The sequence below is a fragment of the Egretta garzetta genome, unplaced genomic scaffold (assembly GCF_000687185.1).
Source record: "Egretta garzetta isolate BGI_Z169 unplaced genomic scaffold, ASM68718v1 scaffold194, whole genome shotgun sequence".
Classification (NCBI taxonomy): domain Eukaryota; kingdom Metazoa; phylum Chordata; class Aves; order Pelecaniformes; family Ardeidae; genus Egretta; species Egretta garzetta.
Genome location: NW_009259486.1, coordinates 750020 through 767216, shown reverse-complemented (window position 1 = coordinate 767216; position 17197 = coordinate 750020). Strand labels below are relative to the sequence as shown.

The following is a 17197-nucleotide window of genomic DNA, read 5'->3' as shown; positions in this document are numbered from 1 at the left end:
AGGTTAAGCTGGAGGGTCTGTGGTGTTTACCTGGCACTAGCACAAGTATTTTCTGACACTTGGAACTTTTACTGAGGCGTGCAGCATTGAAGAGAAGGTGGCAGCCTCAAGTTTTCCCAAAGGCTTTGAAATGTGCAAAATACACTGCTGCTCCTACATAAGCATGTCTTCAACATGCTTCTTGGTCTGCATATTGTATTAAAACCCCAGACCCATTAAACTCAAATCCCTTGGGAGTGATTGGTCATAACTGAGGAAAATGTCTTGAAGATGGAGAACGGGATGCAAGTGCTCTCACTCGGAGTAGTACACTGAATGAAAACATTTTAGCAGAAGCCTTGAATTCCCAATGCTGCTTCATATCTCTCTAGCTTTTTTATTACCTCTCTATATCTATCTCCTTATTACCATATATACAGTAAGGTAGGAGGGAGAGTTATGGGGGTGACTGAAGGGTGGCTGAGGTCTGATGGAGGGAGTGTGGAGCAGGTGACATAGGTGTTCACTGCTGCATGACTGGAAACACACCACACTGCCCTGCACGCTTTGAGGGACTGTAGTTCTCTCCGTTCTGTAAGGAAACCTATGCTTGAATTAGTTGGGTTTTCTTTTTCATTTTTATTTTTCTTCCATGTTTTACATCTTTCACCTGTACAAACACCAAAAATGGATGCTTACCACAACTTGGTATTGCATCATTTTTGTAGTGGTATTGGCCAGGTGCTTGCTTTTTTTTTTCTTGTGGTATGAGATCACCTTCCAAATAGTAATGAAATTACCATCCACATGGCGTGGTGAAGTGTTTGCATCCCCAGCCTGCAATTAAAGGCACTGAGTTAGCAGAAGGTCACCCAAGAGATAGTTGGCAAACCTGTGGTCTAGTCTAGGAGATTGCTTGCTCTGGCTGTGATGCTTATTGCCACTGCTGTTGTTTCTTACAGCTAGTCAGGCTGGAAAGGGTCAGGGAAAGGAGGAAAGCATTGATTTCCTTGTAGTTATCTTGCACTTGTAACTGCTGTTGAAAGTTAAAGCTAGAATGTGTATTTCCTTGATTCATATTCTGTTTTCAGTTTTGAAACATTTTTTTTTTTTTGAAATGCAGATGTTCTTTTTTTGTGTGTGTGATGCAAGCGCATAGGTCTACACAGGTCAAAACACTTTGTGGGGATACTGTGCTTCACATTAGTCTGCTACCCATTAGTTTTAGTTCTGTCGGCTGGAAAGGGTCAGGGAAAGGAGGAAAGCATTGATTTCCTTTTAGTGATCTTGCACTTGTAACTGCTGTTGAAAGTTAAAGCTAGAATGTGTATTTCCTTGGTTCATATTCTGTTTTCAGTTTTGAAACATCTTTTTTTTTTTTTTTTGAAATGCAGATGTTCTTTTTTGTGTGTGTGTGATGCAAATGCATAGGTCTACACAGGTCAAAACACTTTGTGGAGATACTGTGCTTCACATTGGTCTGCTACCCATTAGTTTTAGTTCTGTCACTCTGATATTGCTTGCTATGCTTTTATTGGATTTTTCTTCAGATTAGTCTTCTAAAGCTATATGAGTTTGTGGAAGACACATATAAAAATATCTCTAAAAAAGTAGCTTTATTGTAGAATTGCTAGGTGTTTAGAATAGGTTCTGCAATGTTAACCATAAGGTTTTCCAACTTCGAAAGGCTTAACTAATGTAATACAGTCCTCATAACCTACCTGTGCAGAAAGCTTTATTATCCTTTATTTGGGGAGGGAGTTGAGGGAGGGTGATGGGAGGGTGTCATAAAAACTGTTTCAGACAACCGAAGAGAAACATATCTTGCAAAAAATTGGAGAGTAAGTTATTGTTTTCTGTTTCTTGTCAGGTGCTAGTAATGTAAAGCCATTGGATGGTGTGAAAATTCTGGATTTAACAAGGTTTGTGTTTTCTCTTTAGTTTGGAACAGTCTGTCTAGCGGCAAATATCCTGATAGGAAAAACTAAGAAAATATTTTTTTAATATTGCAGGGTGCTTGCAGGGCCCTTTGCCACAATGAATTTAGGAGATCTAGGGGCTGAAGTTATCAAAGTGGAAAGACCAGGTAAGATTTGCATTTTTTTTATATATAATGAGTGTGGGGTAGTTTAACAAATAGTTTATCTATTTTAAGTAATGCATGAGTAAGAATGCAAGATTGAAAACTTTTGAAAATATTTAGAAAGACAATACTATGTTTATTTGGTTATGATGTAGTTTTGGTGGCAATGTGTATGGTATTGTGCTAAGAAAGTTGTTGAAGTTGTAAGGTCAAGTAACTTTTTCAGATATTAATGTACAAAACAGTACTGAGTTATCACTTACTGAAGTGCTTTATTCCATCACTCAAAACTAAATTGGTTTTGTTTGAATTGTTTGGACTTTGCTTAGATTTTAAGTTGGACTTGAGAATGCTTAGGTGTATAATGTTTTTTTTTTATGTGGTGAGAGGCTTAAAACAGGGTTTTAAGTGTAGTGTTTGACATGCAAAATTTGACAAACATAAAAAAAACCTTCCAGCAATTAGTTACATAAGAATTATGGAAAAGGTGTTTTTCCCATATGGGAATTCAGAATCTTCAGCTCCATTCCCTCTGAGCCAAAACATCTTAGATAATTTTAAATAGGAATATATGTCTTATTGCTCAGAATTAGAATACTGATAAAATGACAGGCACTTCCGTTTTGGAAAAAGAAACTCCACCTTGTATTTTCATTTTTGTTATTACAAGGAAGGAAGGTAATATGAGTGTTTAAAATACATATGTTGTTTGTTAGCATTGCTTTTGTGTAATAGTATACAGGTCTAGTGGGGTTGGCAAGGATTTTGACTGGTAGAGTATAAACTGACTTGGCATACTATATCAACTTTCTCCTGAGAATAATTTTAATATTTCAGTATAGTTTCAGATGGTTAATTAAAAATTACCTTGTCAGAGAAATCTTTCTTTGGAATTGTGCAAAGTGAACAAAAGTTTTCTGCATGAGGTAGTTGTATCTTTAAAGTCCAGGATCTGATATTTCTGTATAGTTGGAGATGGGGGTTCACTGGAAAAGGGAGACTTCTGAATTTGCATGAAAAACTTCATGCTAGTGCTGAAAGTGTGTGAGGTTAACAGGCTTCAAGTGTGTGTTTTGAGATGCAGAAACTTGTGTAGCTCCTTTTGAGTCTGATTGGAACCTGGGTAATTAGCTGCATAAATAGAATTTATTTTATTTTGTGTATTTTAGCTTAATACAATGGTTTTCTTCTTCCACTCAGCACATGCACCACTTCTTCAAATAGTTGTTGAAGATTGGTTAATTGTAAAAAAAAAAAAAAAAAAAAGCTTCATTCTTATGGAATAGGTACACTTTTTAGTTTGTAAGATCATACAAGAAGAATAACAAATTGAGTGGCATTTGGTTCTTTTTTTTTAGAAATATTCCCTGCATTTGGCTTTCAGTTTTATGTACCATTATGCACTTGAGGCATGTAATTCTGCCACACGAGCTGCACACTGTCATGTATCTCTTTCTTCTTTAAGTTTGCATGTTTTAATTTTCTCTCTTTTTGTGTTACTAGTTTTGAAAAGAGCTGGTGAAGTTAATTACACACTTGACATACTAAAACACATTACATTGCCTATATTTTATTTTAAATAGGAAATCGTGAATGTTTTGAACACTTAACCAAACATTGAATGTCTAACAAGTTTTGTCCCATCAACCTATGGGTCATCCTTAATTACTCACCATTGTTTCAAATGTTTTCACTTTTGCGACAGGGCAAAAGCCGCATCAGTTTTGTACTATCAGATGAGACTGGTGATGGCATTATTCCAAGTATCTAGGTAGTACGAATGGAGCAATGTCAGTGATTAAGTATGAAGTGATGGTTTCAGAGACTTGAATTCCAGCTCTTAAGAGTTTTGCTTTGGGATTGAAGGAGAAGTGTAGCCTGAGAATTCTGAATTTCAAACATTTTAGAATGTGCATAGTGGTCTGAGATGATGCCTACTTTCACAGGAATATTAATCCATACAGGATAATAGCAACACTAGTGCCCTACATGGAAAGTATTACTGAAATGTTTTGTTTTGAATGGCTTGAAGTGGTAACGTGCAAAAGAATTTGTTTTTTCACCAAGCTTACCAGTTGAATCAAAATAATTATTTGATATATTAAACAGTACAAATGTTGACGAGTAATTTACGTGTGTGTGTAAGTTCTACCACAGTTGATCTTGAGTGGCCATGGACCTTTGTGTTACCATAGTGTATAGCATAATTATCACAGTAACTATATTGTGTAAGAACGAAGGTCCTTCAGCTTGTTTATGTATCTATGCTAGTATCAAAGAGTCTTCTGTGTTGCCTTGCTAAGGAAAGTTTTCACTCATGTGAAGTTAACAAGTACAAAAAGTCTAGATATTGAAATAGATATAGGACTGTACATGCTTGCTAGCACTGGGATGATGATTATAGCTGAATTTAAATTTAGTTCTAATTCTAATTAGAACAGATTGCTAGTCTTAGCTTTAATTCTAATTAAAATAGATTGCCAGTCTTCGTGGTGTTTAAGAAAGGTTTAAAATTGGAAATTAAGCATAAATTATACAGTGACATCAGTGTCTGCAGCAGCTTTAATGCCATCTTGCCTTTCTGTAAGGTAGGAGCATTTCTGGAAGGGGGATTGCACCAGCTACAGTAAGTGCTGCTTTTTTGTTCGTGTTCCTGCAGCATGCAGCTTAACAAGTTGTTGCTGATCAACAACATCTTGATGTTGTGTCTAGAGTGTTTCAGGATTAGTTTATTGACCACGTGCACTGTATGATTCAGTGCAGGGCAAGAGCTTCTACTAAATTCTTCTGGATTGCCTAACAGAATAGCATTGTAGCTATTTAAGTTAAACCCCACCCAAACCCAGCCCACAAACAAAAACTACCAAAACCCCTGCAAATACCTTGGTGGTGTGTGGCTGTATATTGATATTTTAAAGCCTAGAAGTTACCCCAGCATTAGCAACCACTATGTTCACTTTGCTTAATCACATTCTCTTCTAGCTGGGTTTCTTGAAATAAATATCCTAAAATGTATATATAAACTTCTGTCTTGCCTGCTAGATGAAGCTTAGGTGGTTTAAATATGACATTGGAGGAAAACTTTATATTCTTTTTTATTTGTTGTCAGTGTGATATTAGACAACTACAAAAATGTGATGGTATTTCTTTCAGGAGCTGGTGATGATACAAGAGCCTGGGGCCCGCCTTTCGCTGGAACAGAAAGTGTTTATTTTCTCAGTGTCAATAGAAATAAAAAGGTAAATGGAGTGTGATATTGAACATTAGCATATGTTTTCTGTATTTACAACTGAAGACATAACACTACTTTGATTCTTAACATATATAACAGAGCAATAGTTACATTTGCCTTAAGTTATGAATAAACTTAGGGAGAAAAAAGAAGAGTTCTTCTGAACAAAAAAGGCTGCAAACCTCTGGTATGGTGCTGTGGTCAGCTGAAGCAAATTTAAAAAGTAAAAGTGGTCCTGCCAATCCTACTGGTGCAGATTGACCAAAAATGAACCTTGCTGGAAGTAAGGGTTATTTTATTTAAAGAATCAGGTTTTTTCAGGTGCATCAGTTCAGTTGACCTGTAGGAGAGCAGGCATCATACCAGTTCGTTTGGCTAAAGGTAGCTTGTGGAACTTCAGGATTAAGATGAAGTTTCATGACGTGCCCGAGCTGTTTAAAGGCTTGTTGCCGTTGACAGAAATGTTTCTGGTGTCCCCGTGTGTACTTGTAGTAGTAGGTGCTGTGCAAATGCACAGTGAACAGACTGCAGTGCGGCTCAAAGGTGCACATCTGTCAGACTTGGTTTGGTGCTTGTCTGATCCATTCGTTGGTGGGACAGTTCAGCTTGCTTTACTAACAATTTTTTTTGCAGGGGGAGGTGGGGTGTATGCTAAAATTTACTTATTTGATTCAGCTGTAGTGTGCAAATTTACTGTTGGTTATGTTTAGAAGAGGCTGATAATCACCAGAAGGGGTTTCATATAAATTACTGATGTATTTTTTTATTCCCAGAGTATAGCTATTAACATGAAGGATTCAAAAGGAGCAAAGCTAATCAGAGAGGTAGGTTTTGATAGCGCACAAACTGTGCCTATTTTGTACTGTTTTGATCCTGAGTAATAAAGAATAAACTCTATATTTAAAGTATTAATTTGATATCTGATAATTAAAAATATGTATGCAGTAAGTTTGTTAAATTGCAGTATATAGCCTCTGTGCTTTTGGACTCAATGTTCAGTGTAATATCTAATGATTTTAGACATTAAATTTACATGAAAATGTAATCAGAAGCTTCAAATGAAATGTGAGGAAAAGGTCTAACAGCCTAGTGCTTTCCTTTTACTGTTGCTGTAGTTGATCATACTGTACTACATTAGAAAGATTCAAGCTGGACTGATCTGGTGAAGTTGGTGAGTGGTTTACAAAGAGGAGATACTGGGCTCCAGTATTTGCAGGTTTTTGAATGTTACAGTGTATTCATTACTTCAGTTGCTGTGCATCTTTCTGAGAAATACTGTCTTGTAGGTCAAACTTAAATATTTGTTTCTTTTTTTCAGTATTTGAGTTCAGAACGGAAGGGTCTTCTAAGGGTGATCCATTTTTCCATTGAAAAATGAATAAAAGCGTCATATTTGGCATACTGTGAAACTTGTGCTTTGTCATCCCTTTATTTATTGAGAAACAATAGACCTGCTACTTGCTAGTGTTTGTTTTTAGATGTGCAGTGTTAACATGTCTAAGAGGGTGAGCTGGTGTCTGTTACTGTTTGTTTGAGTATTGGTTCCAATCACACTTTCACAGTGAGACTGTCTGTCTTGCAATAAGTGGAATTTGTCTAGTAGTAATTGGTTCCAATCACACTTTCACAGTGAGACTGTGTCTGTCTTGCAATAAAAGGAATTTGTCTGGTAGTATTTTTTTGTTGGGAATATTGCATGAAATGGAAATAGACTAAGTTGTCTGATACTTTTTGACCTTTTTTATTCCCTGTCAGCTATATAAAAGACACTTCATATGGAAGTCTTTGGAGTTTATAAACCAAGGATGCTGCAGTGCTTTTTCTCTTTGTAGAACAGAACTATTTATTGTTGATTTGTTATGAAGCTGTATGTTTATCTTCTAAAGGTTTTGGAAGCAGACACTGTTGTTTGGAATAACTTTGCATGGTATAACACAGATGTGTGTTTGGATAAACTAGTTGCATTCTAAATAAGGACTATAAAAATTGTTCTTGCATAAGAACACTAGCTTGTTATTTGACATTTGAAATGGTGAAAGGAAAAACTACTCTATGCAAAATGTCTACTAATTCCATGTGTGTGTGGGGGCTGGACCTATTGGAAGAGTTAAAGGTAGCTGGATCTATGAGTCGGGATGATCTGGGGAAAAGATGGCTTTGGCATAAGCCTCTTATGTGACTGCCACTATTTGTGGTTAGGACGTTCCTCTCTTCTCATCTTGACATTTGTGCAGGAAGATTACTGCTTGATTCTGGTTTTAAATGTATAACTTTCTGCCTGCAATATAGAGAAGCCCTTTGTGGTGTGTGGAGTTGAATGACTGGTGACCTTAAATTACAATATAACCTTTGTACTTGAGGCTCAGGTGTCTGGTTGACTTCAAATCCCACATTTTTAAATCAAAGCAGCAACTTTCTTCTCCCTCATTTGTCATGCAAGAGCAACATCCTCTCTGTCAGCTCAGTCCTGAGCTTCCCACCCTTTTCCTGCTGGTATGAGCTTTTATACAACTATAATGTAGAACTATCATGATGCTGAAGATAGGGATGGGATAGGATAGCTGGCAGTAAGCATACTTAGAGCTACAGACAGATAGTTCCTGTCAGCAGCAATATTAATTTTTCCCTTAGCTTGATGTCACTGAAATACTCAAGCGTGTATGAGAATTACTTCTAAAGATGTGATGTTATGGAATTTCCAGTGGGAGAACTAACTGTTAAGTATTTACCACACTAGCTGTGGAAATGAGATCTCCTGTGGCAGAGTAATTTCTTATAGTTTCTATCCTTTATTAAAGTTGCTTTTGTCACCAATACAGCTTTCTGTTCTTTAAATCAATGGCATCCCTATCTGTGATATAGCAGCATTGTGGACTGAAGTGATGAGGCATTATTGAAATGTGAGTCTACTTGTGGAGTTGTTCATCATTCTGCTTGATTTAGAGGGATAGTTTTTGGAAGTATTTGGTGCAGAGGTCTTGACATTCTGTTATTGCATCTCAAATGGAACCCGAATGTAACTTCTGTTTGTAGTTCTGGCAAACCGAATATGCAAAGGGAAGTTAGCTATAACAGGCTTTTGTTTTCAGTTGTCTCCTGGTAATGTCAGGACAGATGTGTATAGAATTGAGCATTGTTCAGCAATGTATTTGTTACTATGAAAAGTAGTGTTCGTGTCAGTAAAGTAATTGATGAAAAGAAGACATTCAAGTTTGTGACACTGGTTACTCATACATAAATGTGAATTGTGTCCCAAGCTTAAGCCTTAAGAAGAAAAGTAATAAGGTGGTTTTTTTATTATGAAAGGTAGCATGGTTAGAATAAATTTTGTTTCTCCCGCTTGTAAATTCCATATAGGTAGAAGGGCAAATCTGAGAATCTAAAAAAAGTAGTAGAGTCTCTTCAGGTACTATTCAGTCAGTAGTATCAAGTGAGAGGGCAAATCTGAGAATCTAAAAAAAGTAGTAGAGAGTCTTCAGGTATATGACGATTCAGTCAGTAGTATCAAGTGAGCTGAAGAAATCTGTTAATCAGGAGTCTTGGCTTCTTCCTCTGGCACTACAAAATACTTGTCCATGGGTCTGCTCTTTCATAATTATACAATTACATGGTTCCCACAAATTTATTCTTGGTGGTCTTTTTTGTTTGTTCTGTGTCACTTGTAGCCTTGTCTTCCTTCCTAATGCTTTTGGCTTACTGTTAACTGCTTTCCAAGTATTTGTATTTCTTTCTGAAGGAAAGCTTTTTTCTTCCTCTTCAGTGATGGTATGCGCACCAGTTCCATTCTCTGACATCCTTTTGTTGTAATATGGCTCAATATCTCTTTAGAGTATTATTCAGCAGTTATTGTCAGAAGCTCATTTTAAGAACCTTGAGGATGCCTTTCTCCTGAGTATTTAGCCTTAACTATTTAACTTTCTCTTTATTCATTAAGAACTTAGGAGAATTCAGTTGACTGGGAGCTGATGGCACTGTCTTCCCTTCTATTACCTTTAGCTGATAGGTCAGAGTGTCTCATGCATGCTCTATCACTTGATAAAGCAGACTATTCCCACACACATATATAAATGTGTTTTATATGTGTGTATACATATATGTTTATATGTGTGTATGCACATTCTCCTCTATGTGTAAAAAAAAAAAAAAGGGGGGGCCAAAAATCCTCCCCAAGCCCCCCCAAAAAACCTCAAACAAAACTTTCAAAAGGTATGAATGGTTTGTGTTATCAAGTTAGTAGCACGGTTATTTGTTACTGTTTACTGTTATTCAGTTTAATGACTAATTTGGCATGCACCATGCTCTTTTCTTTCCTGAGGCATAGATTTTGAGTGTATCAGTGTCTTGTCTGGAATACATAGTATTCCAACTCAGGTCTGTGTTGTATTGCTCTGTTAGTAGAAGTTAAAATAAGTGATGTGTTCAGAGGACTTATAGGACACAATGTGAAATTTCAGTTGACAGTGGACTTAAAACCTCCTTGAGACTGAAAATCCCTTTGAGTTTTAAGAACAGTCAGTTTGTTTGGATCAGAGCCTGCATCCAGTTTTCCACAGTGGCAGAACCATAGGTACCTATGCTTGGATCAGTGAGCATCAAAAAAAGTACTATACAGAGACTGCTGCCTTTATGCATTAGAGACTATTTCCAAGTGTCATGAACACTTTAGTGGCAGAACTTGTAGGATGTCTTTAAAATCCATGTTTACTTCTCTCTGAGAATATATTCATTGCTAAACTGGCCCCAAGTCATTGTATCCTTACGTAGCACTGTTGTCATCCCATGTATGTTGCCAAGTCCAGAGGTATGGTGCTTTTTATGTTGCAGCACTGTATGTCAAGCTTTCTTCCTCAGTGGCTTGTAGGAGATGGATAATTCTTCAGTATGAGACAAACAACAATACTCAAACCGTACAATCACTGTAAATTGGATAGATCATAAAAATCACGGTAAAAGCAATACACAAGTTGTAATGTTTTTTGTCTCTTGAATTAAGCAAGCTAAGGCTATAGCATTAACAGTTTGAAAAGTATTTATGTATTTACTGTGAAGGTTTTAAAGAAAAATTAAAACACCCTTAATTTTATTTTTCATAAAGGCATACTATTAAAGAACAAATAGCTTGCCCCTATTGTGTTCCCCTTACCTTACTTTGGTGGCTTGATAGTCTGTCCTGCACTGAGGATTGGGACAGCTGTAGATTTGTTTGAGCGACTTCCATTTTTACTAGCAATGCGTTGGCTCTGTGGAAACATAGGTCTTCGTGAGAACCTTCTTGTGACAAATGCTTGTTTCTTTAATAACTTCCATGAAGTTATGTTCTGTTCATGCCTATGGAATTGTGAATTAACAAACCGGCCAGCTGTCCACATTGAAATCCAGCAATGCTTGTTAAGAATCTGAAGACTGTTCCTCACTTTACTATAGTCCTACAGGTTCTTGATGTAGCCACTCTAAAAATGCTTAACATATTTTAGAATGCATCTTTACTGTATGCTGAACTGTAGCTTCTGTAAATGTTACTAATGTCTCTTCTGTGCATCAGTTAAACCATTCATAAGTTGTGTGCTGTCTTGTCTGAATAAGAACCAGTTTCTGTCTTTCCTGTTAAATACTTGCTGGCTTGACAGCTTCTTTGGCCTTAAATTCAGCTGAACAGCGTACATGCTAGAACAAAAATGCTTGTGATTGCTTTTATGATGATCCTAGTTTATGGAACCTGGTCTAATACACTGTATATATTAATCAGACAGTGACATGGCAGATTCAGAGAATGTGACTCTTGGATCAGCTGCAAACAGCATTAGGGAACCAAATGCTTTAGGTTATGCTTAAAAATGTGTGCACAAATGTGTATTCCTGTCAGGGAGTAGTTTCTTAAATTTCTGGATAGGGGGAACCAAGCAAAAAACTTACAACTCCCTAAAGGCATACACCTTTAATATGTAGTTATCTTTCTTCAGGAGTTCTTAATTAATATTAGTCTTATTGAAACATGTATATCTATTTATAACTTTTACAAGAAAAAAGATATAACTTAAAGCCCATCAAGATTAAAGGTTAATTTTTAACATCAGTAGATTTTTGACTAGGTCATTCACTTAGATGTGATGGAGAAAGTCACATTGCAAGGCTTGACAGCACTATTCTAATTGAGGTGACTTTTTAAGATGTTCATTTTAACCCAATAAAATTTTTGGGCTCCCTATTCTGCTTCTACATACAGGACTTGAGATATATGGCCTCTGTTACAGTAATTGTAATCAATGATTTTTGAATGCATCTTTAGCCTTCATTGTTTCTCTGCCTTAGAAACAATTTTATAAATTGTTTTTCATTCTTTCTCTGCCCCCTTTTTCTCAAGCAAAGTGCAGGTATAAAGGTGGTGATTGTTCTGTAAATGATCATCAAGTCTTGGGAAATTGATGTGATACTGATAATTATATTACAGTTTTGTCTAGTTGCTTTAGGATTTTGACAGTCATTCTAGATATGCAGTGTCTCTAATGCATAGTTTGCAGAGATGCACAGGCTAGCAGGTGGAAAAAAATCTCTCTAGGTTTGTAAGTTTTCTTTTGTCGGAAAGACTGGAGCCATTTTGATTAGTGAGATTAAGTTACATGAGGAATTTATTGAACTTTTGGAAACTAATTAATGTATCTTACTCATCCTTTTCTCTTCTAAAGCTTGCAGCAGTGTCTGATGTTTTTGTGGAAAACTACGTCCCCGGGAAACTGGCTGAAATGGGTCTAGGTTATGAAGACATTAAAAAGATTGCTCCTCACATAGTGTACTGTTCCATAACAGGTATTATTTCAATTACTTGTGTTCATTATTTCCTTTATTCCAGTCAACTTGTTATAAAAGTCATGTGGTTATATAAAAGTATATTATTTTGCTGTCATTTAAGATAAATTGAAAGATTAAGTGAGTTTGATTGTTCAATTCAAAAATGGATATAGAGAAATTGGGAGGCAGCAACCATGTCAACAGCTTATAAGGTGTTCAGCAGAGGCATTACCATGCCAGCCTGGTATGTTCCTATTGACTTCAAAGGAGCCATGTTTGGCTGGTGTCCTTGGATTTTGCTTTGAATTGGTAAAAAACTCAGAATTTTTTTTTTTAACAGTTTTACTGTATCAGTTTACATATTGCAGGTTTCCAGTATGGTAATCTTAGTGTTCTTTACTGCCCTGAAGCATCTTTCTTCAGAATTGTGGAGTTATATGTTCATGGAAGTTTTGTGTTACTTTGCTACAGTCTATTGCCTGGTAACCGAAATGGTAGAAGAGTTGTAGGTACTTTATAAATGCTGGGAAGAATGGAAAAAAAAGACATGAATATCAGGAACTGAATACATGTAAAAATAATTTTAAGTCTGAAAAATCACTTGAAAAAAAACACCCCAAAAAATCTTAAGGACTAAAATTAAAGTATCTGTGTATGTGAAGTCTACTGTTAAAGTATAATTAAATTAAAACACAGAAGTTAATGGTATTTTTAGACTGGTTTAAAAGTCTTGGTTGCAAACCTGTTCTGCATCTCAATTTGAGGCATAAATAGCCTTGGCTTTTTAGTTATTTGGTATTGATGTAATTTAATAGGAACCAAATAGCTTTTTAGTTTGTTGTGAATCATCATGTTTGTGTGGCAAATGCCTGAAGAAGACAAGAACAGAAAGACAATTATATTCAGGGCTTGCTTAAATCTTTGTTTAAATACATTTTTAGGTTAGTCATTGGCTAGTTACCACAATGTTTTTCACATTTGCTTGTGCATGTAATCTCACAACTGGAATTTGTCAGCTGCTTTTTGCACTTTTTTAGTTGCTGTACCCATAATTGAAAAAGAATAAAAAATTATATCCAAGCTACAACTTCTGTGAGGTAGCTTGGACTTTGATTTGGTAAATCTGTTTTTCCATTCACACTACATGTCAGCGTTTACTGATAACAGACAAAAAACTTACTTGAAGTGATGGCCTAAGGAAAGATACCATTTAGTTTCACAGAATCATAGAATTGTTTAGGTGGAAAGGACCTCTTGAGACCATCTACTCTAACCACCCTGCTCAAGCAGGCTCAGCTACAGCAAGTTTCTCAGGACTGTCCAGCTGGGTTTTGTGTATTTCCACAGCTGCTCTGGACAACCTGTTCCAGTGTCTGATCACCTGCACAGTAAAAAAGTTTTCCAGTGTTCAGGAAAATTTGCCCATTGCTTCTTGTTGTGTCAGTGGGTGCTACTGAGAAGGGTCTGGCTTCTTCCTGCTTGTTCCCTCCTATTAGGTCTTTACAGACATTGCTAAGATCCCCCTCAGCTTTTTCTTGTTTAGGCTCACCTGTCTTGCCCTCCCATCATGTCAGATGCTGCAGTCTCTTAATTATCTTTGTGGCTCTGTGCTAGACTTGATATCTATCTTGTACTGGGGAGCCAAGAACTGGACATGGTATTCCAGATGTGGCCTCACCAGTGCTGAGTAGAGGGGAGTGATCTTCCTCAATCTGCTGGTGACTCTCTTCCTAATGCATTACAAAATCCTTTGCTACAGCGATGCATACTTTTATGTGTTCTGTTTAAGTGCTCCCTAACTTCCTCCACTGAGGGTAAGTCTTCCTTGCTGCAGACTTTCCCTTTAGTTGCAGGAGACTGAGGGCCGACTTTCCTGGTAAATACTGAGGCAAAGGTGGCATGAAATACCCCTGCTTTCTCTGTCCTTTGTCACCAGTTTCCCAGCCCCATTCTGCAGTAGGTCTGTAGAATCATTAAGGTTGGAAAAGACCTCTAAGATCATCAACCCAAAGAACCATGCCTACTAAACCATGTCCCGAAGTGCCATGTCTATATTTTTTGAACACCTCCAGGGATGGTGACTCTACCACCTCTCTGGGCAGCCTTTTCCAGTGCATGACAACATGTTTGGTGAAGAATTTTTTCCTAATGTCCAATCTAAACCTCCCCTGATGCAACTTGAGGCTATTTCCTCTTGTCCTGTTGTTAGTTATTGAGAGAAGAGACTGACACCCACCTTGCTACAACCTCCTTTCAGGTAGTTGTAGAGAGTGATAAGTTCTCCCCTCAGCCTTCTCTTCTCCAGACTAAACAACCCCACTTCCCTCATAAGACTTACGCTCTAGACCCTTTACCAGCTTTGTTGCCCTTCACATGTTCTAGCACCTCAATGTCTTTCTCATTGTGAGAAGCCCAAAACTGAACACAGCATTTGAGGTGTGGCCTCACCAGTGCTGAGTGCAGGGGGTTGATCACATCCCTGCTCCTGCTGGCCACACTATTCCTGATACAAGCCAGGATGCTGTTGGCTGCCTTGGCCACATGGGCACACTGCTGGCTCATATTCAGTCAGCTGTCAACCAGTACCCCCAGGTCCTTTTCTGCTGGGCAGCTTTCCAGCTGCTCTTCCTTAAGCCTGTAGCATTGCATGGGGACCTGGCACTTGGCCTTGTTAAACCTCATACAGTTGGCCTCGGCCCATTGATTCAGTCTATCCAGATCCCTCTGCAGAGCCTCCCTACCCTTGAGGAGACCGTCATTCCTGCCCAATTTGGTGTCATCTGCAAACTTACTGGGGGTGCACTCAATCCCCTCATCCAGATCATTGATTAAGATACTAAACAAGACTGTCCCCAGAACTGAGCCCTGGGGAATACTGCTTGTGACCGGCCGCCAACTGGATTTAATTCTGTTCACTGCAATTCTCTGGGCTTGGCCATCCAGCCAGTTTATTACCCAGAGAAGAGTATACCTGTCTAAGCCATGAGCCACCAGCTTCTCTAGGAGAATGCCGTGGGTGATAGTGTCAAAGGCTTTACTAAAGTCCAGGTAGACAACATCCATGGCCTCCCTCATCCACTAGGCAGGTTGCCTCCTCCTAGAAGGAGGTCAGGTTGGTCAGGCAGGAACTGCTTTACATAAATGCATGCTGACTCGGCCTGGTCACCTGGTTGTCCTGCACATGCCTGGTGAGTGTACTCGTGATGAACTGCTCCATAATCTTCCCCGGTACCAAAGTCAGGCTGATGTGCCTGTAGTTCCTTGGATCTTCCTTCTGGCCCTTCTTGTAGATGGCAAGTTTCCAGTCATCTGGTACCTCCCCTGTTAATCAGGACTGCTGATAAATGATGGGGAGGGGCTTGGTGAGCACTTCTGCTCTCTCTGTTAGCACCCTGGGGTGGATCCCATCTTGCTTCATAGACTTATGAATGTCCAGGTGGTGCAGCAGGTTAACTGCTTCTTTCTGGATTATGAGGGGTTAATTCTGCTCTCTGTCCCTATCTTCTAGCTCAGGGGGCTGAATACCCTGGAGATAACTTGTCTGACTCTTAAAGACTGAGGCAAAGAAGGTGCTAAGTACCTGAGCCTTGTCCTCATCCTTGGTGGCAATGTTGCCCCCCCCCCCCCATTCCCAGTAAAGGAAAGTGATTCTCCTTGGCTCTCATTTTGTTGTTAATGTATTTGTAAAATGTTTTTTGTTATATCTTACAACAGTGGCCAGGTTGAGTTCTAGCTGAGCTTTTGCCTTTCTAATTTTCTCTCTGCATGACCTCATAAAATCCCTGTACTCTTCTGGAATTGCCTGCTCCTTCTTCCAAAACCGGTAAACTCTCCTTTTTTTTCCCCAAGTTCCAGCAAAAGCTCCCTGTTCAGCCAGGCCAGTCATGTTCCCTGCTGGTTTGTCTTACTGCACATGGGGACAGCCTGCTCCTGAGCCTTTAAGGCTTCCTTCTTGAAGAATGCCAGAATGCCAACACCTTCCCTGGTTGTCTTTATGCTGCTGATTTGCTTGCAGAATCCTTTCTTGTTGCTATTTGTATCTTTTGCAAATTCAGCTCCAGGTCAGCCTTGACTTCCCTAATAATGTACTTGCATGATCAAACAGCAGCTCTATACTATTCCTAGGTCACTTGCTTCTGCTTCCACCTCTTGCACACTTTCATCTTGTTCTCAAAACAAGTTGGACAAAGATCATATAGTTTTGCTGTTTAAAGCTTTGTGCCACACATAGTTTACAGTTGTGTTATACATAATGAAAAAACCATAAACATAAAAAAGTACATAAATACATAACTGAAGATTCTTTTTATTCATGGACTATGATCATCTGAGGTTGAAGGTGTTTGGGAGGTAAGAGCGAAGTGATGTTTGTCAGGCACCCATAAAAAAACTTTGGATCTTAAATTATGGTTGCTTAAGTCTTGGACATCCAACAGGTGACAAGGAACATCTATTTAAGTATGATGCATCCTCTAGGAATAAAGACGTAAAATGTCTAAGTACCCTTAAAAAGAACAAGAAAGATGGGAAATCAATTAAGTCAAGGCAGGAAATAGCAAAGCCTCAATCTAAGCATATTAAAAAGAAGTAACCAAAGTAGGACCAAATGTACATCTGTCACAGAGAGGACATGATGGTGATACTTAGGTAGTAAGGTTTTTTTGGACGCAATCAGGCAGAAAACTGATTTCAGAAGAAAGAATTCCTGATTGATTTCTAAAAGCTCTGTGGCCTGATTCTAGATACTACAATTCAAAACTGTTTTGTGCTGTGGTTGACTCTACTACATCCATATATACTTTTTTCTTTTTTTTTTTTTGTGAAGGGGGATGGGAAGAGGCTAAAGAGGTTTCATGTAGTAACGTTTAGCTTTAAAAACAATAAAATCAGTGAAAAAGATCAAGTTGTTAAAGTTAAAATACTTGCTGATAAAAATTGCTTAGTTTAGCAGCTCAGATTAAAAGATGAATGTCTATGGAAAGAGAACAAGAGAACTCTTTTTTTTTTTTTTTTTTTTTTTTGTTGTTGTTTTTTTTTCCATCACAAGTAAGGCTGGACAAACAGTGAAGGAGGTTGGTAAAAGCATTAAAACATCTTTATGGTAGCTAAGCTATGTA

The 17197-nt window shown here is 38.0% G+C and overlaps 1 protein-coding gene across 1 annotated transcript in view; it reads left to right on the top strand.

The window, feature by feature from the left end:
* The first annotated feature begins 1868 nt into the window (after positions 1-1868).
* SUGCT (succinyl-CoA:glutarate-CoA transferase) overlaps positions 1869-17197 on the top strand; it is a 337169-nt gene continuing 321840 nt past the window's right edge. Inside the window, exons 1-5 of the mRNA XM_009637219.2 lie at positions 1869-1901; positions 1992-2065; positions 5216-5301; positions 6068-6118; positions 11978-12098. Coding sequence (XP_009635514.1) covers positions 2017-2065; positions 5216-5301; positions 6068-6118; positions 11978-12098 — 307 coding nt within the window. The 5' untranslated portion in view covers positions 1869-1901; positions 1992-2016. The remainder of the gene's footprint in view (positions 1902-1991; positions 2066-5215; positions 5302-6067; positions 6119-11977; positions 12099-17197) is intronic.